This window comes from Lissotriton helveticus, chromosome 7 (genome assembly GCF_964261635.1).
Source record: "Lissotriton helveticus chromosome 7, aLisHel1.1, whole genome shotgun sequence".
Taxonomy (NCBI): Eukaryota; Metazoa; Chordata; class Amphibia; order Caudata; family Salamandridae; genus Lissotriton; species Lissotriton helveticus.
Genome location: NC_136068.1, coordinates 149,168,542 through 149,193,080, shown reverse-complemented (window position 1 = coordinate 149,193,080; position 24,539 = coordinate 149,168,542). Strand labels below are relative to the sequence as shown.

At 45.6% G+C, this 24,539-nt stretch overlaps 1 protein-coding gene across 2 annotated transcripts in view; it reads left to right on the top strand.

Annotated features, from left to right (window-relative positions):
* The window catches only part of PHACTR3 (phosphatase and actin regulator 3), a 581,252-nt gene that overhangs the window by 276,588 nt on the left and 280,125 nt on the right, over window positions 1-24,539 (top strand). For both annotated transcript variants that reach the window (XM_078650448.1, XM_078650449.1), the window contains exon 2: window positions 12,129-12,290. In XM_078650448.1, the coding sequence (XP_078506574.1) occupies window positions 12,129-12,290 (162 nt within the window). The remainder of the gene's footprint in view (window positions 1-12,128; window positions 12,291-24,539) is intronic.

Sequence of the window (24,539 nt, the reverse complement as noted above, 5' to 3'; positions counted from 1 at the left end):
GCTAGGAACAAGATGATCCAGTCCAAGGCTTTTCCTTGTATGCCGATGTTGTTGAGGCGTTGTATGAGGGTGCTGTGACAGACAGTGTCGAAGGCGGCGGAGAGGTCGAGTAGAATGAGGGCCACTGTTTCTCCGTTGTCCAGGAGTGCTCGGATGTCGTCGGTCGCCGCAATGAGGGCGGTTTCGGTGCTGTGTTTGGCTCGAAAGCCGTTCTGTGAGGGATCCAGGGAGTTGTTGGATTCAAGGAAGGCTGCGAGTTGGCTGTTGACAGCTTTCTCGATGACTTTGGCCGGGAAAGGTAGGAGGGATATGGGTCGGTAGTTTTTCAGTTCTGAGGGGTCTGCTGTGGGTTTTTTCAGAAGGGCGCTGAGTTCGGCGTGTTTCCAGATTTCTGGAAAGGTGGCAGAGTTGAAAGAGCAGTTGATGACATCGCGGAGTTGGGGTGCGATGATGGAGTCAGCTTTGTTGAAGATGTAGTGGGGACAGGGGTCAGAAGGCGAGCCAGAGTGGATTGAATTCATGAGGCGAATGGTGTCTTCAGTGGTGATTGGGTTCCAGGAGCAGAGGTAGTTAGTTTGAGGGAGTAGAAACCAGGGACCTGTATGTTTTTCAGTCATCTGTCTCTGATTATGGGGAGGACTGCATCTTCTTGCATCACAGGCATCTTCAATAGTGCTCGAAATTAAATTGGATGATTTTTGTAACCCAGGGCATTTTTCAAGTGCAAGGCAGCAGAACTCTTTGTCCAAGTCTTGTACATTTCACGGCTATGTATTACCTATGAGGGCTATTAGCTTTGGCAGTGTTTTGTAGCTTTATTGTACACCAGCGCTGCTCCTGTTCAACATGGCTAAAACTACTTTTTTAAAACCACTATGGCGTATCCAGTGCTAATATGTTTTTTGGTTGAGCCTAGGCAGCACGCATGCGCTGTCTTCGAGACATGCGGTTTTCGCTCTATAGGCTTTGAACACTCCCAGCACTTCTCATTGGTTGTTTCTACAGGCTTTCGAAATTCCTTTGCTGTTGTTGGTGAATGTTTACATTTGTCCCACGTTTTGGCTGTTCTGTTCCCGCCCTGGTGACTGGCCCTGCTACATGGATCCTTTCACAATCGGCCATTTGTTTAGTTTTGGCTGTCTTTTTTACAATTAATTTAGCTGTGGTTGCAACTTTGGCTGTGTCTAAAGTTTCCCTATTTCCCATGACATGCCACGCTTTATTTTTCAGTATGGCAGCCATGCCTTTCTTTTGTTGTGCACGGCGCGACTCACCCACCTCTATTTTTATTAATTTTGAAGAGACTTTCATATATTTTTACTCAGCGCTGCACCCGTTTCACGAGCACCACACTTTATCTACTTGTTCTACGGGTACAATAACATGCAACGCGTTAAGTTGTATCGTTATTTTGAATCCACATCACATTTGCACGTATTACCGCTCTGCCTTCTGGAAAGTTTTCTTTTGCCCATCAGCACAGTAACATCCTTCTTGTTACCCCTGTCACCTGGGATGTGTTTTGGCTGATTTCCTAAAAGGTTTGTCAACCTTGTTAGCTCCACAGAGTCATCAGTGCCCGTGAAAGAACCATGAGATTGCATCATCCCCTGAAAACGAGAAGTGAGACCAATTAGTTGGGCTATGAAATTGCCACAAAGCACCTCTCCCTTGAAGGGCTACCCCTTCCCGTTTCTGCTGTAGCTCATTTAAAACAGTGCCTTGCAGCAGCCTCGGATGCTCGCAGCTGCCGGTGTTTGCGGTTGTGCTTCCGCATACATTAGCTCCTGGGTATGGGAACACATACATATGAGCAGCTCTTTGACGGGCCGAATGAGGTTTTCTTCCCTTCCGGATCCAATCAACGTCCAGTGAGCGGAATGTGCTAAAGTGCCAAGCAAGTCACGTTGGTGCCCTACTCTTCCACCATGGTCATTCCAGGCACCTGGCATTTATGATCAGGGAAAAGATGTCTGCAGCACATCTAAGCTTCACCATCCCATTATGCGTTCTCACTTTGTATTCGATTTCTGTGCTTAAGAGGAGGACTTAACGTTAATATAAGAAATGTGGAAAGTAAGAGTGGATGTGTGTTGCGACATATGTCTCTGGATATTGCATGAATGGCACCTCATCCAAGCTGGCTGTGACAGCTGGAAAACACAAATCAGCTGTTCTGTTGGTTGGCACATATGGAGACTTGGTTTCTCATTCAATCATATCTCGCTGCAATGATTAATGTATTATGAAACACGTGCAATATTTAGACCTGCAAGGGCTTTCACAAGCTACTTACCAGCTCACCATACACAAAAACAGCAAGAGGATTTTGTGCAGAAAAAGCACATTTGAATACTGTGGGATTATATATTACAATTTATTACAAGATTTATAATGCGCATGGCTGCCTCAGCGACGAGGCGTCCCAGCGCAACAGTTTAAAAGGTATATGATGTTTATGTAACACATCAAATGTCCCAGAAGGCACCAATGTTAAAAAATACACCTTTTCATTGCCTGCAAAAATGCAATGAATGTTTTAGGTCTAGTGTTATCCAAGACTTTTTGTTTTTCCTTAATTAATGCGTATAATTTACGTACTTATAGCGGTTTTTAGCCAGCCCTCATCAGTCACTTGTCTGTTGTGTCATTCCCATTTTTCTTCTGAATACTACAGCATAGAACATGGGGCAATCTGCTCTTTCACAAGGAGCACGTCCACACACAAAGCACTTCCCTCCAGTTCAAGGGACTGCTATGGCACTGGGTGCTTTTTCAGGCCTCAAAAATATTTTGAATATTTTGCTTGTAGCCATTTTTTTTATTGGCGATGTTCTATTAGTTGCCCCAGCAATAAAGATTACAAAAACCATGATAAAACAAAACGAGCATTGACAAACCAAAAAGCTGACAACCAATTCAAAAGCTATTGGTTTTGTCAACATGTGCTTCACTGAGTATGAATTGTTGACGTGGTTGTAACACTGTTTCAGTGTTTATGTTTAGTCTTGCATTGTGCTCTGTCACATGTCTCCTGGTAAAGTGAATCATTGAAACACCTGTTTTCCAAGAAAGAATTGTCATATCTTTAATATTCTTTTTTAACTGACGTTTATAATAGTTATCATATCATCATGTGGAGGAAAGTTCCAGAATTGAGGAGCCTGTACTGAAAAATACCAGCTACTAAGGCAATCACATCAGAATTTTGGGACGCTGGCTGTCCCTGCAGGTTTCAAGGCATGTGCAAGCTGTGCACCTGCACAGGGCCACCAAACGCCAGGGGCCACCATGCAATATATATCCTTAACCCCTTGAGTGCTGGCCACGTTCAACGGACGTCGCGTGCACTACCTCGGTAGTGCTGCGCACGTCCATTGAACGTTGCAGCCCTGCCCGCGCAATAGAACGTTCTGCACTAGTGCCGAACGTTCAGCGCAGCGGAGGGGTTAATATAATAGTCCTCTGAGAATGGATACATATTTGCGTGGCGGCCCCCTGGCAGGGATTTGGCAGCCTCCGGCTCTGTTCCACTTCCAAACACCGTAACCCCCCCCCCCTCTTCACTGGCCTCCGCACTCTGCCCCGCCCGGACCCCCTCTTCCGGGGCCCCCTACCTACACTCCCTGCCCAGGGCCGCCATGAGCCTAGAGCCGCCCCTGGTGTGTTTAACATTGCTTCTGAATTGCCAGGTACAATCGACACCCTCGCGGGGTCCACATCATGTGGCACACAACAGAAGGAAAAGGCTTTGGTGTGGGGTACATTAGCACTTCTCACGAGTTCCCCTTCCATAACGTGCAGAAAATCTGCACTTTAAACATAGTTTAATCTTTGTGTGTGTTGATACATTCTGCAATTGAGTCAAGCATGCATTTATAGGCACAACACGCTGCACACAACAGAAGGAACAGTCTTTGGTGTGGGGCACATTAGCAGTTCTTTCACAGTCCATTACCAGTGTGATTTACTGCACACAACAAGTCACTCTTTGCAGCTAGCTGTTGTAGGTGTGAATGTACATGCCTCCTACTAAACTCCTTATCTACATGTTCCATTGCTAACTCAAAGGTAGTTTTCGAAGGCTGCAGTGATAACACCCCCAAAAAAACTTTATGGGGCAGATTTACAAGACCCTTGCGCCTCTTTTAAGCTGCTGTTGCGTCACTTTTGTGACGCAGCGGCGGCGCAAAAGATGCGCCATGGTGCGGGGTATTTACAACGTGACGCATCCGAGAGATACGTCACGTTATGAAGCCCTGCGCCACATGAAACCTGCGTCAGGTTTCATGTGGGCGTTTCCACGAATGGGGGGGGCGTTCCGTCGCAGGAACATCCCTCGAAAGTGACTCAGTGAAATCTACAAGATTTCACTGAGTCACTTTACTAACGCTGATGCGTCAAAACCCTCCGCCTACTTGAAGTAGGCATAAGGCTTGACGCACCACGTTAACAGACAGGGCAGGTTGGAAAAGTGCCTTGCGTTGCGTGCCGCATGCAACACAACTTTAGCACTGCGCCAACTTCACTCCCTAGATGCGACACGCATCTGTTTATTCCTGCACCATGGTGCGCCGCATTGTAAATGCGGCGCATCATGGGTGGCGCAAGGATAAACTTGCCTGCCGTATCTCTCCTGGCGCATCTCTGCTGATTTGCAGAGATGTGTCAGGCAACATAAATCTGCCCCTATGTTTTTTGTGCACACATAATTCAACAACAAACCACTTAATTGTACTCATCAGCACAATTACATAACACACCACATACATTGTATCCACACCACATAATTCAACATCATACCACCACATTCAACAGCACACTGCATAATTAAACTCCACTACATAACACTCCATAGCACAAAATACCATTCCACATAGTTACACTCCATGACACATAATCCCACTCCACATAGTCATAATACACTCAAGACCACATAACTACGATCCCCATAATTCCACAGCACACCATGTCACATAATTCCACTACAGAAATCCACTCCATACCACATAAAGCCACACCACACAATGCCACAACTAACAATTTCAAACCAACACATAATTCCACTACACACCATGTCACATAATTCCACTACAGAAATCCACTCCATACCACATAAAGCCACACCACACAATGCCACAACTAACAATTTCAAACCAACACATAATTCCACTACACACCACTCCACTCTATAACATATAGGTAAAAGAGAGTTACAACGTCAATAGCTCTAACCCTCATTTTTTGTAGACACAGGGAGAGCTGACGCTGAGACTCAAACCCAGTTCCCCCAGCTCCAAAGTCTGCAGCTCTGTGGTACGCCACACACTCTCTTCAAATATTGCTGGGCATAGGTGCCAGTGTCTTTGTCTGGGAGTGGCTGAGTTTCGCAATTTATAATTTTTATCGCTTGTTTCCCTGTAGTCGTCCTGAGAGGAGGGAGTGCCTGAAGCTGCAGCAGTTCATGAACAGAGTCATTCACGCTGACCCCATGTGTGACCTTAGGCTAAGTTACATCCCAGTTTAGCCACCGCACATTTTGGGAAGAATATCAAAGGGTGTCTCAAGTTAGTAAAGTAAAGTCCACATTTGTAAAGCGCACAATCACCCGTAAGGGTCTCTAGGCGCTGGGGGCTGTCGGGAAGATTAAGCGAGCTATTGCCCAGAGTCACATGGTGCTGGGCTAACCTGCCGCCAGAGCCGGGGATCGAACCGTGGTCCCCAGATTCCAGCGTCAGTCGCCCTGGCCGCGGCGCCACACCTCTTCCTCGTTAGGAGACTGCCAGTGCTTAAATTTGAGGTGGTGGTTTCTGGTGCTCGGCACCTGCACTTCATTAGGAGCACCGGCACTTATGACAGTCTGCCCCATGGTGGGCTGTTTGTCTGATTTAGAGTGAGCACAATAACAGTTGTTTACAAATTGAAAATATGTTAAAAATGACTATTACCTGCCACCCATGCTAAACTTATAGCACTGGGGGCCTGGAATAGTCTGAATTGTCTCACTTGTAGGAGTGTGAAGGTTAGTAGCTGGGTTGGTACTGCCATTGGTAGCGCTAGCAGGGTTGTATGTCAGTACAACGCATGCTTTTACCCCGCATGCCATTACAACGCGGGGATTACAACGCAAGTCGTTACAACGACTTGCGTTGGGGGGCGCAGGATAGTGGAATAGTTTAATTTTCTATTCCAACTCCAGTCCCCGTAAATAGTGGGAAAGGTGTTGGATAGAAAATTAAACTATTCCCTATCCAACAGCGCCCTCCAGCGAAAGTCGTTGTAACGACTTTCGTTGTAATCCCCGCGTTGTAATGGTAGTGCGGGTAATAGTTGCATCATAAAGGATGTTCCCCGCTAGCAGGGGTGGTGTAGGTTGCAGTGGCCTCCTGATAAGGGCCCTGGCACTTACTTTTGTACACATTAAGCACTGGAGACTTCAACACTCCAGAGGTGGTTTCATGCCATTGAAAGACTGCTGGCAAAATAAAGCTACGTCTGGAGTATACCACTACTCATCAGTATGTAATTTGAACGTTACGCGTGCACATTCCAAGGTTTTCAATTCTTTAAAACAAACTGAAAAGTTGCGTGACAGACAAAGCTATCCACAGTATTTTTATTGGTAATTCTATTATACTGGAATTATATAGCGCTTACTATCCCGACAAAGTGTCTACGCACTTTATTATGTCTTTCTTACTCCCTAGGAACAGTGAATCCAAGCATTGCCTCATCTCCACCAATGCCTCCGTTTAGATGATTGTGAAAATGCCCCACACTCTCAATATTTCACATCGACAATTTGTGTAGGAGCCACTAATGCGAGCAGGCACCCAGGATAATGTGCTGCATTGCTAAACACTTATAAGGTCCCAAAGGCGAGACCTTTTGGCTATGCCAATGCTTGATTTTCTTTTGCACTTGAAAGCAGTCTTGTCAGAAGGCATTGTGAGGCTTAGGCCAAAGCTTAACAAGGGCCCTTTGGGGCCTTTTAAAGGCTTTATCCTAGTTATTAAAAGATACATTTATTCCAAGGGAACAGAAAGCTGGAATCTAGTGCCATCTTGTGGTATGTCTATGTAAACTACATCTATTAATGAATACAACAGGCTTGCTTAGAGTTACATTTCTGTAACAAAAATTATGAAGAAAGCTGTTGCTCCTGTAAAGTGCTAACCTCTCTGGACATAATGCCCCTGTTGTGGCCCAGCTTAACAAAAACATTTGAGAATCTTAACAAGCGATATCCAGGGATAGCAGCTGCTGCTACTTCCTCTCCTTTTAGTACCCCTGTTATTACAGTTGCTAACCTTTGTGTCAGGGGTATCAGTGGCATGAATAGAAAGTAAACATAACGCTTAACAAACATGTTTACTTTCTGGGGTTTCTATGCCTTAGCTCCCATCAATAAAAGAAGCTGTTGAGCTAAAGGTGGGACAACCTGTTAGCCCCGCGTAATCATTGGTGACCAAGCAGTGTGTGATGTCTCACCCATGGTACCATGCACTGTGGTTTAGCGACACCCACATTTGTGACTTTGATGTTAGGGACCCCTCCATTCATCTGGAAAGGGGATAAAGGGGAGTACAGAGGCCAAATGTAGGCACCTATAAGCAGATGTGCGGCCGCTGCGTTTTTTTCCCCATTATTATAAATTTGCCGTATTCGCCATATAATCCATTATCTGCTGCATAATCTGCAGATTATAACAGGCCTGTTTTATTTCTAACTCAAACGGTTCAAAAGTTACTAAAAATGCAGCGTGCTGCCGCACAGTGGGGTGTTAACGTGGTGCTAAAAAGGTGCAAACAATGCCCAGACAGTGTAAAAGGGACAAAATAAAGCAGTCATTCTAAAGCAAAAGGTGCCACATTGAATGCATAGGGGCAGATTTATTAAGGCCTTGCGCCGCCGGTGCGTCATTTTTAACATGGGAAAAAGTGACGCACCGGCGGCGCAAGGCCTTCATAAATCTGCCCCATAATTTGCCTTTTCTTGCCGCATAATTTACTCAACCCTGTAGCATAATTTGGCCTTCCCCTGCTGTATAATTCCAGAGGCCCTTCTTAGCACGTGCGTCTCGCAGTAGCCTGTAATGGTGATGCCATCAGCCTTCGCCTCTTCAAAATTTGGCCATTCCACTAAGATTTTCGTTGAGCTGTTTCTAGAGTGCACCTCACAGTCATGTTGGCAGTATTTTGTAATCTCATGACCCCCATCCCCCCTATTTCCCTCTCCCGCACCCTAACCTTCCCCTCGCTAGCAGTTGTGGCTTTCTTGGAGTAACAGTGCCCTCTAGTGGCCCAGTGGTGTTCCTACTTCAGTTCAACCACATATTAAAGAATATAACAAGTAAACGCCCAATGGCAGCACTTAGAAAAGGGAGACCACTGTCTCACAGTGCCCGGCTGGGGCACCCCCTCACACAGAGAATGGATGGAACTAGAAGACATCTCTCTGGTCAATGATATGACCTTGAAGTGGTACCTGGCTTGGAAAAAGGGTTTTAGACTGCATACCACATTTTCTCAATTACTGCACACATATGGAAAAACATCCTCCTGGGAGAAGGGCGAGCACTCCCTGGTTAATGCGCCTTCAGTGACTTTGTTAAGTGCATAGTGGTACATATGATGTAGGTTATGGGAGTGCAAGTTTAATTGTGAAATACCCATTATGAAAAAATAGTTGTGTTACTCTGCGATGAAGGGTGTTTGTCTTGCTTAGTACTGTATGGTGAGTGTTTGTTTCTGCTTTGTATTTATGATTTTAAAAAATCAATATATAAACCAATGTCAATTAATTATTTCAAGATTAAAATATTAATTGCACAAGCGCATTCGCTAAGTGCAAGCATGAACGCACACAAAGTCTCCAAAGGAACTCTGAACCACACAAAGTTATAACTAAACTACTACACGATTACAAATATTATATCTACACCAACTTCTACCTTTCTTAGAATCTTGTTAGCTCCTTTTAATACATTTCCACTAGTTTATGTATCTTTTTAACTGTACTAATAATAGGAAACGTTGCCTTACTCTAAGTCAAGGAGGCGTTCCATGGGGTTTTCCCACGCAGCATCAATGGGTTTTGACACATTCCCAGATTTACAAGGTTCTGCAAACCTGGGAATAAGTCGAAACTGTGCAGCTCCCCAGCTCCCCAGAGTTTACCTCAAAAGCTGGTATAAAATCAGTAGGGGAGAGGCAAATATCCTTAACGCACTACTCTGGAAAGAACTTCATAGTAAAGATAATAGCCCAGCAAGGCTTTTTTCTGGAGGACTCAATAAAGCAACTGGGGGCACGACAACTGTGGGATCATCAAGGGAGCTTGGCAGGCTTTAAAAAGCAGTAAACAATGTCGTCAGAAAAGAATCTCTTTTACAGGACAAAGCCTCACTGACGGAGAGAGCACATGGCTGGTTAACTGTACACACTTACAAAAAGCTTGTACCACAACCGTATCTTCTGACCAGCTTCACCCAAAAAATAAAAGAGTTATTCCTAAAACACCTGCTAGGAATACTGCCCTCCACAGACCACATGGCCCCTTGCTGCGTCCTCCAAAACCAGCAAAATGCCGCCTGTGCGGGAATGACGAGGAAAACATCACACACCTCATTACTATCTGCAAGGAGCTGCAGACAGAGCGCAGGAACCTGTTGAGACCACTGTTCAACAAAAAAGGGATCAGGTCCTGCAGGCAAGCAGTCCTAGCCTGCTTCTCAGACGACTAAGTCCAAATGGCTTCTCGACTGGTAAAATATATCAAAGCCGTAGAAGCCGGACTCAACATAAAGAAAGAACAAATGGACAAAGAAACCGTATCTTTTAACACCCTTGGAGCAAAAAACACTCGAACCTCATAGAAGCACAGCTGACTAATTGGCAGAAACACGGACAGACCCCCAAAAGGCATGGGTATAAGGGGAAAAAGACCGATATGCCTCCGAAAATGGAATATGGCCCGCAACGCATTAAGAAATGGAAAGGGGGCCAGGTTAACCACAACAACCCCCCCCCCCCGAGGAACTGCAGTAATGCCTTGGTGACGGACGATCACTCATCCCCAAAAAGACCTCCCTCCTTTCTTTTAAACTTTAATTCTTAGTACTGTTTAAGCGAAGCTATCTTCCTTTTATCTGTTTTTAACTCACCCCAAGAACCATCATTTAGGCTGCTACAGATATCTTCCATTTTAACTGATCTTATCACTGTTGGGTTTTTTTGTAATGGTTTTTATTAACTGTACAATAAAATATTACTTACTTAGCTCCCCAGAAGAGGCATAACGAGGAGAAATAACTTAATGTCTCTGCGTTTTTTCCTCTTTCTATGTGTGCTGCAGCAGCACACGTAGAAAGAGTAAAACGCCTCCATTGATTGTTTCTGTGCAGGAAGGTATTCCTCTCTGGAGATAGGGAGGGATAGAAGTAGAGGCCAGGAGGAAAAGAAAACAAAAAAAATGCAATTACCTGAATCGCACGTCCTTGCTCCTCCCAATCTTTTTCTCTACTCCAGCATGGGCCTAGCCAACTCCCTTAACCAATCCTGGGACTGCTCTCATGCTGTGAGAGCAGCGCCAGGATTGGATGGAGCTGACTCGCTGGATGCTCCTTCAGGCCCTGTAGGCATTTGCTTGGTCTTTACCCAGCTGTCAAAGACAGCTAGGTGGAGAGCTTCAAAGTGTGCATGTCACTTTGGCTGATGCAAGAAAGCAGGTCAAAGTGACATGCGCACTTTGGAGCATCCAGCCAGCCACTGCTCCTGTACTCTGCTGTCAACATGCCCCCATGTCTCTGGGCTCAGGCTGCTGCAGTGCGGTGAGTGCGCACGTCGGAAAAATAAAATGGCAATGAAATCTTTTCATTGTGATTTAATTTTTTCTGTGAGTCTCACTGCAGGCGGGGGGCGGGGCAATACTCCCCCGCACAAGTGCAGAAACTGCTGCTGCATTTGGGACAAGAAGTGAGGTCATGTTGTAGCGGGAATTCCGTTCTACTACAGAACTGTGCATAGAGATCCGGATCCTCAGTGAATTAGGGTGGCCCAAAACTCACCTCAGTACCCAAAATCCCCTTACCGAGCTAGCTACAGTGTCTCATTGGTCAGTATAACTTCCCAATGTTTAGACAGACCAGAACATGAACTTAGAATACCTCAGGTATCGAGGAACACATGAACACTCTTTCGTTATGCAATCATTTCAAACCAGAACGTGGAGTAAAAGAGGACACGTGCACATTTGAAATATTTATTTACTAATGCAGGGTTCTCAAACGCAGTATCTTAGATAATACAAGCAAACATATTATCACAAGCAAAGTTATCAGCATAGTTAATAGTCCATAAAATGCGAAAGGTGACAGCATGCTAATATGCTGAAATGAATAGGAGTTAGCAACACCTAATTCTCACCCTCCCTAACTAGCATAGAATATTATTATCTATGAAGGTCTCTTTGGGTTTTAGCAGGGCGGGCCCATACCTCAAAATCTCAGTGGCAGAAGATCACATCATCTTCCACCAGCTCTCTGCATGCGAAGCACCATCAAGTCTGTTGCGTGTGCCCTCAGCAAAGCAATATAAAACCCGCGTAAAGCCAGATTTTGGCAGCAGCTGCATTCATGTTATGTCTAGAAAGGTGCGAAGATCAGACCTTACAACAGCCATACCTAACATTGTTAGGTATGGCTCCTCCATATATAACATACAATTGTAGTTGTAGATGGTTAACATTGAATAATGAATATTTTTCGCATCTGACATCCATGGAACATCATAGACAACTTGAGCTTCATTCTTGTTATTCATTTGATGCCACTCAAATCCCTTAGCTGACATAAGGCCCGTTATTCACTGTTATCTAACTATCTTTCTATATGTTGATGATGTCAGACAACGAATGGACTCCAGGGTATAATATTTCACTTGGCAGATCATTTAAATATGTTTGCAGTTGTTACTGTCTTTCTAGATATTAATATGTGTTTCCAGCCTAAACATAGGGGTGCCCTGCAGTTCAAAGCAACCACTAAGTACAGCTTAAAAAATATAGAAAATGGGGAAATTCTCTGAAAATGCTCTCTAAAAATAAACTTCTGTGTTTTTGCTCACTAGATGAGATGGACCACACGCCTGCTTTGCGGCTGGAGTATTTGGGCTCAGGAATCCGAACTCCCCCAGTGAGGAGGAACAGCAAACTGGCCACTCTGGGCCGGATCTTCAAGCCATGGAAGTGGCGGAAAAAGAAAAGTGAAAAGCTCAAGCAGACCTCTGCAGGTAAAAGAGGTGCCCACAGCGCCACCGTGTGACAAGCTGAGTAATTGCTATCTGTGCTCTTAAATTGTACCTCAGTAGAATCTGAAAAGAGTGTTGGATAGGATCAGTGGCATCACAGCACCAAAATTATAGGGGTAAGAAGTGCGGTAGTGCACCAGAATTATATGGCTAGCTGTGGAGCTCTACAAAAATAATATAGGAAGAAGTTGCATTACTAGGCCAAGATCATGTGGGAAGTAGTTGAGCTGTGGACCACAATCAAAGGGGGTAGAAATGGCAACACTGGCCAAATCATTTTAGTAAAAGGTTTTAAATATATGTGAGACTTCGGGCTGTGGATTGTATTGGGTTTGGATAGGAAACATTTAAATGTTTATATAGTTGAAACTGTATATTCTATAAGTAGTCGTGAACCATGCATTGTTTTTTTAACTTACTATAATTATCAGGATTTTTTCTTAATGAACTGGAAATGTGTGTAATATTTCTATAAGAATATAGGGCCATATGTATCAATGTTAGGTTTGCGATTCTCAAATAGCGAATTTTTGACAATCGCTATTTGAGAATCGCAAAATGCTATGGGCCTCATTTATGAAAGCCTTGCGCCACCGATGCGTCACTTTTTCCCATGTTAAAAGTGACGCACCGGCGGTGCAAGGCCTTCATAAATAAGGCCCTATATATGTAGGATTTCCAAGAAATGTTGCGAACCCTACATATTCCTTAATTGCGAATCGCAAATTGCAATTGGTAATTAAGGAAAACCTCCCCATTCATTCCTATAGGCCTAGAGGCCCATAGGAATGAATGGAAAGACATTCTCAATTTGCGATTCTCAATTAGAGAATCGCAAATTGAGAATGCAATTTTAAGTGTGCCAGGGTGTCAAAAGGACACCCTGTTGCACCCCTGAAATAAGCATTGGTGCACATGTGGCGCACATGCATGCCCTAAGGGCATGTGTGTGCGCCACATGCCACTTTGAAAAATGCTAAAATGTGCATTTTTGAAAGAAATCACAAATTTCCTCCAACCTGTAGTTGGTGGTAATTTGCGATTCCTTATGCCATATTCTCACAACTTGGGTGCCTCATACATTCCATTTAAGGAATCGCAAATTGCGATTCCTTAAATGCATTCGCAAAATAAGGAACCGCAAATTTTGCGATTCCTTATTTTGCTAGGCAGTTTTTCTTTTATTCATACCATTAAGCCTAATTGCGATCACAAACGCCGAAATTCTGCGAATTTCGGCGTTTGCGATCGCAATTTGGAATGATACATATGGCCCATATTTCTTTGAAATTAAGTATTTCGGAATCTGGTCAATTAATAAGAGTTGCAGTGCCTTCACTGGACCAGAAATAAAGAAGTATTGATGGTGAATTGGACTAAGATTTTAGGAGTAGCAGTACCATCACTTGATCAAAATTATAGGATCAGCAGTAGTGTTTTCATCAAAAATCGTAGGGTTGGGAGTAGCATTATCATAGGGGTAGCGTAGCGCACTGGCATCACTGGGCCAAGTAATGTGGGTAACAGTTGCGTCACAGTGCCAAAATCTAGGGGTGTGCAAAATAATGGCATTTTTTCTAGCACACATTTTGTGAAACCCTCTGAAAAATTCACTAAATTACACTTACAGGGCGAAATGTGGTTTGCTGGTAAGTTGTGTCCCTTTTTTCTTTTTTACTTGAGCGTGCAACTTGTGCAAAGATGTGCCTCTCAATAAGACATTTTTCTGCAAAGCAGTCTTCAGCTGATATCTCGCAAGATCTTTTATGTGAGTGCTCTTACAATTTGTCCTAGGCTTAAAAATAACAGAGGCTTCATACGTGACATCACATGCCTTTTGATATAGCTGTAATCCCAGAAAAAGAATGACGTGATTTGGATTCTGATGACGAGACAGTGTTTCTTCTAAAAGCATTCTTTTGGCACACTCAGGGACTGTTCTGTGTATAAGAGTTTACTATTAACTGGCTCATGATTGTTGTTAATGAAACATTAAACAGCTAAATCATATTTTCTGTATTAAAATCACTCGCCTTTACTGCTTAAATCATAGGTGTTGTAAATCAGTGTTCATGGCAACAAGGAACAATTAAGAATACCATTTGAAAGGCCAAGCCCTATGGAGCCCCTGGAAGGGATGATGGCTCAGTCGTTTGGCAGAGATTTTGGTAACCATGTAAAATAAGCCTTCTATGCCAGTTGGAAAGTGCCCATTTAACACATACCAGCCATTATGCTGTTCTGGGTTACTGCTTGGTCTCTCAGTAGAGAGGCCAAACAGAGATTGGGCACAGCGAAAGCAATGCTCTCAGAAACTTCCGTCTTTGGTGGCCAGCAAGAGTGGCTTGCACTCCTCAAACCTTTTAATCTAGAACAATGTTGCAGGCGTGAATAGACCAAATTTTAGGCTTGCCCAGAAGGGATTAGGGAGGCATTTAGAGTTTTGGCAGAGCAAGAGAGCGGTCATAGCTTGGCGATGCTCCTGCCCACCATGGATATTATATAGGCATCGCTTGGGGTCCCATTGCAACCATAGCACTGCCTTTGCGACCCCTGGCTTCAGAGGTCGCGAAATCAGTGTCAAGAACACTGGGGCGGCTCAGCATTCAGTATTTTCTGCCCGTTTTTCATTATACTAATAGTGAATAATATTCTATTATTCACTATTAGTGCAATAAAAAATGAAGCACACTTAGGACCTTTGGTGGTAGCTGTGGTAAGTAAAACTGGTTTTTAATGTATGTTGTATGCATGCTTGCAGGCAAGAGTGTGTTTAAGTGAGAGAGCATGTGTATGTGTGAGAAAGTGTGTCTGTATGTGTAAGCACATGTGTGTCCAGCCAGGCTGGGGCTGGTGGCTCAGTGGACTAATGCATCTAAGATACGCGAGAATTCGAAAGGAGATGCATCGCAGAGAACAGTACTATAGTTACCATGGTCCTTAGGGGTGATCCCGCTGGTGTATTAGCAGTGTGCGACCCCATTTTGGTGAATGTTTATGCTCCTTGGAGCTTTGAGCTGACGAGCTCGGGACCCCGCACCTGCGCGCCTTTGTGTGGTACTATACCTGGTAATATTTGGCAGCACGCAGCAACCCCAGAAGATAAGAAGATGGCCTAATCCCTGCTGATGAGGGGTAAATACCCCGAAACACGTGTACAGGGATGGCGAAGATTTGAAGATACGCGAGAATTCGAAAGAAGATGCATCGCAGAGAACAGTACTACAGTTACCATGGTCTTTAGGGGCAATCCCGCTGGTGTATTAGCAGAGTGCGACCCCATTTTGGTGAGTGGTTTTTAATGTATGTTGTATGCATGCTTGCAGGCAAGAGTGTGTTTAAGTGAGAGAGCATGTGTATGTGTGAGAAAGTGTGTCTGTATGTGTAAGCACATGTGTGTCCAGCCAGGCTGGGGCTGGTGGCTCAGTGGACTAATGCATCTAATGCCGGGGTCTGTGATCGACCTCATGGTCACAGGTTTACATTCCAGCAGGTCCATTCAGCCTTTCATCCATCTGAGGTCGATAAAATTAGTATCATTGAGTTGGGTAACATTAAACATCTGTTATTCAGCGTCAAGATGCCTACGGGTGAACGTGTACTTTACAAATACACATGTTATGCTATGAGTTCAAGTGATTGAGAATCAAGTGACAGGTAGCGAGTGAGATTGTGTGTGATGAGGCCCAGGTTTTCTATTCTTTGACCCAAGGCAACAGTGCACTGCCTTGCGTCAAAAGGAGAGAGAAATAATGTGCCGAATCTAATTAGATATGGCAAATTTTTTCTTTCTCCACATACTGGCACACTTTTTGCAGCCATGCGCCACGCACTTGAGCCACAGTGCAAGGGTGTGTGAATTCTCTGAAGCATAGGTTTTGTACTTGAAGGGGTCCTTTCAAGTACAAAAACTATGATTTAAGACTTTTCCCATTTTGTGTGTAAGATAATTTAGAATGTTAAATAAATAAATAAATAAATGAATATATATATATATATATATATATATATATATCGCGCTCATCCAAATCCAATGTTCCAGGAAAAGAAAAGACAGCACTCGAGGGGTACTCGTCACACAGTAGTTTATTAACTACAAGCTTGCCACAGACGCGTTTCAGCCGTTGGCCTTCGTCAGTGTGTGTGAGTTACACACGTTTAACCGGTTATGTTAAATACACATTGCAAGGTATAAAGGACACACCTCTCAGTCGACATCGACAGAGGACTTGAAACTCCCAGTGAGCGCCATCTTACAATGATCAATTGTATACATAGTATCAAGGTGGCTCAGGGTTGAATATTTACAACTTTCTCATGCCTTGAATAGGCAGCAATGCCCCTATGGGAGATATATAGTGATTTACAAATAGTATACTATACATTGTTAGATATAGCCGTGGATCGGCAATGGTCCTCTAAACTGCAGAGAGGTGGCTCTATGTACATCCTATAATACATTTTATATACATCAAAAATTGTTAAACTTCAACATGTCATATATAGTGCAAAAACGGTATGAGGTCCCAAAGGAGGAAAGAAATAAGAAATATGAAAGCTGAGTAGGTGGTAAAGTAGAAATCTAGTTAAGTGTTAATTTAAACACACAACATAGGAATCAAAGAGCCCTTTGAGCCTATCAAGATACCACTATTAGCATGTGTACAGAAAACTGATTCTCTATAGTGGTAAGTATGTGTATGCATGTGCTGGAAAGGAAATCAGTACATCATCACATCCCTCCTACAACTATGCACCACTATACAATATGTACACACGCACCAAAATATATACACTAATATATACACACAGTGTGATCCCCAGAAGGTCAACAAATAGAGAGTAAACTTGGATCTTGAAACAGTACAGCTACTATTCGCCTAAATGGACGACCATCTCTTCCCCACTATTCATCCCTTTGGGCCACTTCGTACAGAGATCTATAATATAGCGGGACTCTAGCCTTCGCAGTCGTCGTAAGCAATCACCCCCTCTGGCATTAGTTTTAATGGTGTCAAGGCCGAAGTATTGAAGCTGGTTGCGGTCTCTATTATGCTTTTCGGCAAAGTGCCGGGCCACCGGATATGCTTGGTCGGCCTTGTCGATAGCTCTGAGGTGTTCTAGGATCCGCAACTTCAGCATATTGATGGTGCTCCCTATGTAGCGGAGGCCACAAGGGCATACTAAACAATACACTGCTAGGGGGGTGCTACAGGTGATGAACTGTTTGATACGTTATCATTGAGTTGGGTAACAATAAACATCTGTTATTCAGCGCCAAGATGCCACGGGTGAACGTGTGCTTTACAAATACACATGTTATGCTATGTGTGAGTTCAAGTGATTGAGAATCAAGTGACAGGTAGCGAGTGAGATTGTGTGTGATGAGGCCCAGGTTTTCTATTCTTTGACCCAAGGCAACAGTGCACTGCCTTGCGTCAAAAGGAGAGAGAAATAATGTGCCGAATCTAATTAGATATGGCACATTTTTTCTTTCTCCACATACTGGCACACTTTTTGCAGCCATGCGCCACGCACTTGAGCCACAGTGCAAGGGTGTGTGAATTCTCTGAAGCATAGGTTTTGTACTTGAAGGGGTCCTTTCAAGTACAAAAACTATGATTTAAGACTTTTCCCACTTTGTGTGTAAGATAATTTAGAATGTTAAATAAATAAATAAATAAATAAATAAATAAATAAATATATATATATATATATATATATATATATATATATATATATATATATATATATAGGAGATTGGACGGTTACTTCGTGCTATGAGGTTGCAAGGCTTCAAATAAATGAAGAATCCTATGCAGTATTGGGCCTCCTGTGTGTGCTATATATATATATATATATATATATATATATATATATATATATATATATATGTTATAGCACGCAGCTGCTTCCAAGGAAGCGTCACGGCGCTAGCACCAGAAAACCAGAGAAACCCAACCTCTCAAGAGTTACCAACCTAGAGCCGAGCTGCAAAAAGGAAAGTCTTTAGCTGTTTACGAAAGATTGATTCAGAGGGAACTGTGTGGACCGCAGTAGGAAGGGAGTTCCAGAGCTTAGAAGCCAAGGAAAAAAGAATCTTCCTCCGCTTCTCGCCCTGCCCACTCTTGGAACTTGTAATAGCATCAGAGCATTGGAACGCAAGGTTCTGCTCTGAGGGTACGCTATCAGTCTTCTCCTCAGATGCATCGGGCCGTTCAAGTGAAAGGCTCTGTAAGCTTACATTAGTGCTTTAAATCTGATGCGACAGCTGATGGGCAGCCTGTACAATTGGCGAAGGGAGGCAGAAAGTGATAGGCGCGCCGGCACCTTCAGAACGGGATGTGCTGCAGAATCTTGAATGATCTGCAGGCGACACAGCAGGTACAAAGGCAAGCCCAGGCAGGGCCAGACTGGCTACCAGGCATTTTGGAATGCTGCCGAACTGGGGCTGATTTCACTGTGGTGGGGGCTGATTTCGTTGATGGAGACCTGCGTGTGCTTTGAAATAAACAAAGAAAAACGAATTTCATTCAACAAAATCAGCCCCAGCTCAGCAGCATTCCAAAACGCCCGGTAGCCAGTCCAGCCCTGAGCCCAGGTACAGGCAGTTCGCATAATCCAGTTTGGATGTCACCAAGGTATGAACTACGGGCTCTCAATTAGTTTCAGGGGCTAGATGAAGCATTTTAAATGAGAGATGTTGGAGTAAAAAAGCAACCGGCCGAGACAGGCTCACTGTGGTTCAAAGGACTGATTAGAATCAAATTTGAATCCAAGGTTTCTTACACATGAAGAGGGTGAAGGAGGGGGTCCAGGTTCCGATGGGTATGAACCTGTGGAGCAAATTATGTCTACCAAAGTTTGTAATTAGAGAATTGTGTCCAAACCCATGAGTGGTGGCATGGGAATGCCCATGCACCACCTATGGAACTCCCCCTTAATGCAACATTACGCTAAGCAGTGCATGTAGCAAACTAGTGTTATTTTGGGATAACGACCAATGCAAATCCTCAATTGTTGTGATGTTAGGGGCATGTGGCATGCCTTCCTGGAAAATATCTGGGTCTGGGTTCATTTGATGTCTCTTACTGTGATGTCATTAAGGTCAAAGGGGGTTAGAAATGGGGATTTCCGGTTGGCTGAGGCTTGCGCCAAAGCCAGGCAGAAACCGCCATTCTAAGTCAGGGCAAGGAAGTCACCCGCCAAAGATAACCCCAGCTCACCCCCTTGGTAGCTTGGCACGAGCAGTCAGGCCTATCTTAGAGGCAATGTGTAAAGCGTTTGCGCGCACACCCAGCAACAACACCCAAGGCCCACCACAATTGAACCTCCACACAAGGTTATATATAAAAATAGCCTTTGTATTATACCAAACACATTAGATAATAAACACACAATTTACACTGTGGCACTGGCACAGGCAGAATTTACAGGGGATTATGTACATGGGACAGGGCCACATGGACCACTGTCAGGAATAAGCACTTTTAGAACTAGCACTTGGTAGAAATAGCACTTTGTAGGAATAACGCTTAGCACATAGAACATATAATAACTGTAGCACCAAATAACAAATGTAGCACACAACCAGTAACCACTGGCAAAAGGTAAGTACCACCTACGCAATCCTAAACACCTTAGGCAAATATCACGCAGGGAACCATGAACTCACTAGCATCACCTATACTAGGAAAACACCCTCCTAAGCATAAAAATACATTTAGGGGTCTAGGCATAAAAGCATTGCATATGATATAACAATCACTTTAGGCAGGGAATCCCATTTGCGCAAAAGATCACAGAGGGCATAAACACGTACCCCACGCAAGGGCACAACACATGAAACTGTTCCCCAGCCCAAAATGGCCTCTTAGGGGCTGAAACGCCCTGTGTCCAGCAAAGTCAGGGCAGGCTACGCAGGCAGCCACAGAAGATTCACAAGGGCCTAAACGTAGCAGCTGCCCACTAAGTGCTGGGCAGCTGTAGGACCTGAGCCTGGCACCAGCGTGCCTCCTGGCTCTTCTTCTGGGCTCTAATTAGCAAATGCCCCCTTCAGCGCTGGGGCCTCGTGGGTTTGAAAGAACTGTGTGCCCGGGAGCCTCGTGGGCTCTGAAGAAACAAATGGAGCCTCAGGGGCCTCGTGGCTCGAACGAGAATGCTGCCCACTGTGGGGGGAGTGGCCCGCTGCCAGCCGGGGCCGCTCTACCTCCCGAAATGTCCCCCAAATGTAGGGATTAACGTTGGAGCATCTCGGGCTTAAAAATACAAACTGCCCCCGTCGTTGAAGTCCCGCTCAGGGGACTCGAGATACAACTGTGCCTCCCTCAGGCACTCAGAATCACACCCGGAGCTTCCCCCCCCCGGCCCGTCGACACTCACCGGGCTTGGTTGCAGGGAGGCTCCGACGTCACGGCCAGCTTCCTTCTGGGGGCGGCGGTGGTGGGGGGCTCTCTGCTTCGGCTGCCCCACGGGGCTCTCCCTCACTCACTGGAGCCCCGGGGAGAGATGCGGACGTCCAGCTGTTGGTGCGGGAGGCACGGGATAGGCTCCCGTCTGCTTCCTGCTGTTTCTCTAGCGCTTCCGGGTCAGGTCCCGCCTCCGTCACGACGAGGGTTGCCTGAGTTCCGGGATTTCCTGGATCGCGGCGGCGTTACTTGTCGATCCCGGGCCGCTGCAGTGATTTGGAGGGGTAGGCTCCCTCTTTCAAGACGATAATAAACGCAGGGTAGGCACCCGTAATATAAATACTAAAACAGGGTGACACCCGCGAGAGTACCAAATCAGCACCAAGTCCCTGGCGGGGGTGGGCACCCGTCAGGTGCACAAGATGGCACGAAGGCAGGGGGATCCCTACGCCGGGGACTCCCTCTGCGGGATGGTCGCAGCTCCCTGGAAAGTAAAACACATCGCTTCCCAGGTGCTGTAAGGAGGAAAACAGTGCTCCAAGGCACTACAGGACAAAGTCCTTCAGGAGGTGGGGGGGCAAAGGTTGGTCCCAGGGGCCAGCGCATAGGGCCCTCCAGTCAGGGAGGCAGTCCCAGTGGCGGTCCTCCTGGCGCCCAGCAGCAGCAGGCCCCCTCAAGTTAGGATCAGCAAGAACATTTTGCAAGGGGTCACAGCCCCTTTTTATACACCTAAGGCCTCATTTATGAGAAATGACGCATCGCTGCGTGAAAGCAGCGATGCGTCACTTCTCAGTGCGCACTCCTTGCATCATGATTGATGCGTCATATTTATAATATGACGCATCATGTCGCAAAGAGTTACAGATACGTCAGTATTTCTGACGTATCTGTAGGCGCAAAAGTGACGCATTGCTGGAGTGTGTCACGATGGTGACGCAACTTCAGCAATGTATACTTTCACATGGGCAAGTCCCATGTTGTTAGTGCCTGCGTCAATCTTACGCCTGCCATGAAGCAGGCGTAAGATTTTGACGCATTAGTGGCCAAGAAATGGCGCAGTGAAATCTCATAGATTTCACTGCGTCACTTCCATGACACTTTCTTGCGTCAAAACGCCCCCCTTGCATACATTATACCTGGCGCAGGTATAATGTGGCGCAGGGGTTTACAAAGTGACGCATCTACCTAGATGCGTCACTTTGTAAATATGGTGCAACAAGGCGCATTTTTTACGCCACCCGGTGCGTGACAAAAAGTGACGCACCGGCGGTGTAAAAGTGACGCATAGCCTCATAAATGAGGCCCCTAAATCCTTTGTCTAGGTTGCAGGGTTAAAGGAAAAACCAGACGCAGCTGGTATTGGAGCACTCTGTTTTGCTCAGCCCCTCTCCCCATTCACTAGTCAGAGGCTAGGGTCATCAGTCGCACCACATGGGGCGGAGCCAGCATTGTGTAGGGAAAGCCCAGCCCTATTCAGGTCCCAAGTGCACCCCTCCCTCACATCAATATGCAGATCTCTCCACTCACCACCGGGGCAGACCCATCCTGACTTCCTGGAGCCAGGACACCAGCCAGCTCCAGCCAATCACAAGCCAGATAGTCATTTCACCTTTATTACACAGACAGGCCAACTTCTAGAAATGGCACTTCCACACTAGGCACATTAAAGCCGCACACATCATCGAGCAGCATTTATTCACACGAGTCCGCACATGCCAAACTCGAGCCTGCACTCCCCACACATCAGGAACTACCATGGACACATACATTCCCCATGCATTCCTATGGGACGGCAGGCCAATCTCACCCCACACACACACTTTACACTGGGACACAGTGGTAAAGTACGCAGAAGCCAAAAATCACTACCACGAGGTCACAATTAAAAGCAAAAAGTTTAGGGGTGAACCTGCCAGAAGGGCCAAGTCCAACAAAGGGTATGTGATGTCACCTTCGCTAACACTGGCATTTTGGTAAACTGACCGGTTCCCATCAGCAAAGCCTCAGCGGCTGAAAACTTTCACCTGGCAGTTCTGCCATTAATGGACCACCAGGTGGCAGCTAAGGTACCCCCTATGTTTGTTTTCCTTCCAGCTCTGGCTTGCAAGGCATGGTGCACCTAGGAAGAAACATTTTCAAATATACCTCACGCGCATGCAGAGAACACTCTCTGTGTGAAGGACATTTGTCATTAGCTATACAGCATCAACCCCCATATCTAGCACCTCCCACACACAACCCCCTTAATGGGTTTTTTGCAGCAATGCAAAAGAGAATGCTGAGTGGGTCCCTTGAACATCGCAGCCAGCTGGGCATTCGACACTAATGAAAGTGCATCCACCACACCAGTGGCTGTACTTTCCTGACAGGGAGCCCCCGCCATGTTGGCACGAATCTTTAAATATGGTTGGGGTCCCCAACCTGGAGGGGCACGCCTCAAACGTTAAACAGGCCCATGTCTTTGCTGGGACCACTTTACAAAACGTAATTCACATCATACAAACTCTTTAGATGAGTAGGTACCATGCAGTCCATCATGACTCATAGCACGTATTACCGGAGATGACCTTCAGCACGAGAACACTAATAACCTCATGCGCCGTCATGAACTCTTGACCCGGAAGGGACAAGGTGCCTGGTTATTAACCCATTCTGATTGCGATAGGGGCGTTCACCCCTCCTTTCTGGTTTACTAATGGGAGTTTATCTTAAAAGTGTACACCAAACTGCTCCACAGATGCCCCCACCTATATTCTAATGCACCCCGGCTGTCTTTGTTTCTCCAGCATCCTGTACTGGGAACAAAACTGTCCCTTTCATATCCTGTTTTTTTTATTAATTTTTTTTATCTATTGTCACTGTGCCATTTTGTTTTCTTTTTCCAGCCCAAGGTCACTCTTGTATGAGAGCCCCTGCTCCCACGTCCCCCTGCCTTCTTACTAACCCTGGGCGGAGTTCGCGGAGTTGCAATACGAGGAGCTACGCGAAGTGCAAAAAAAACTCAGTCGCACTACGCAGAGCTCCGCAAGCGGCTGAGTTCCATAGAAAAATGCTGTTGGCGGTGATTGCACAGTGCGGATGCTTGTCTGCACAGTGCGGATGCTTGTCTGCACTGTGCAATCATTGCGAACGGCACCTTGCACAGTGCAAGCGGTGCCTTTTTTCTCTTTTTTGCCGCTCAAGTAGATTTTTCCTTGAGCGGCAGCTTTCTCAACGCAAATAAGCAGTTTCTCATCGTGAGCGGTCGCGAGCATACGCGAGCACTCGCAATGAGAAACCTGACCACCCCGCGAATGAGGAAAAATCACGCCGGTAGGTTCATTTTCCTTGCTCACACCATCACCAACTTAACGTTGGTGAACGCGAGCGAGGAAATAAGTTCAGTTCCGCTGCGCGAAGCGGAGTTTTTTGTAACTCTGCATAACGCAAAGTGCAGGAACCTCCGCAAACTCCGCAAGCAGAGCGGAGTTCACCGTCCAGGCCTACTTCTTACCCCTGCCCTATCAGTGTGGTTGTCCTACGGGTTCCTTTCCCCAAGAGTCAATGGTCATTGGATGCCGGACCCTTGAGAGCCCCGGTCCAGCATCCCCCTGTCCCCAGGGTCTTTGGCAGAAGAATAGATAGCATTTCTGTTTGCAGCTCAGCACCGGGTATCTTTATCATCTGGGATGGGTGAATGATAGCTGAACTGTCTGTGAAAGCCAGGATTAGGTCTGCTGAGAGTGACAAGTGAGGGGACAGATAGTCAAGTCTGAGACAGCTTCACTGCCGGCACCGATCGGGGGCCTGTCAGCTGTGCAAGGGATAGATAGCTCTGCTGTCT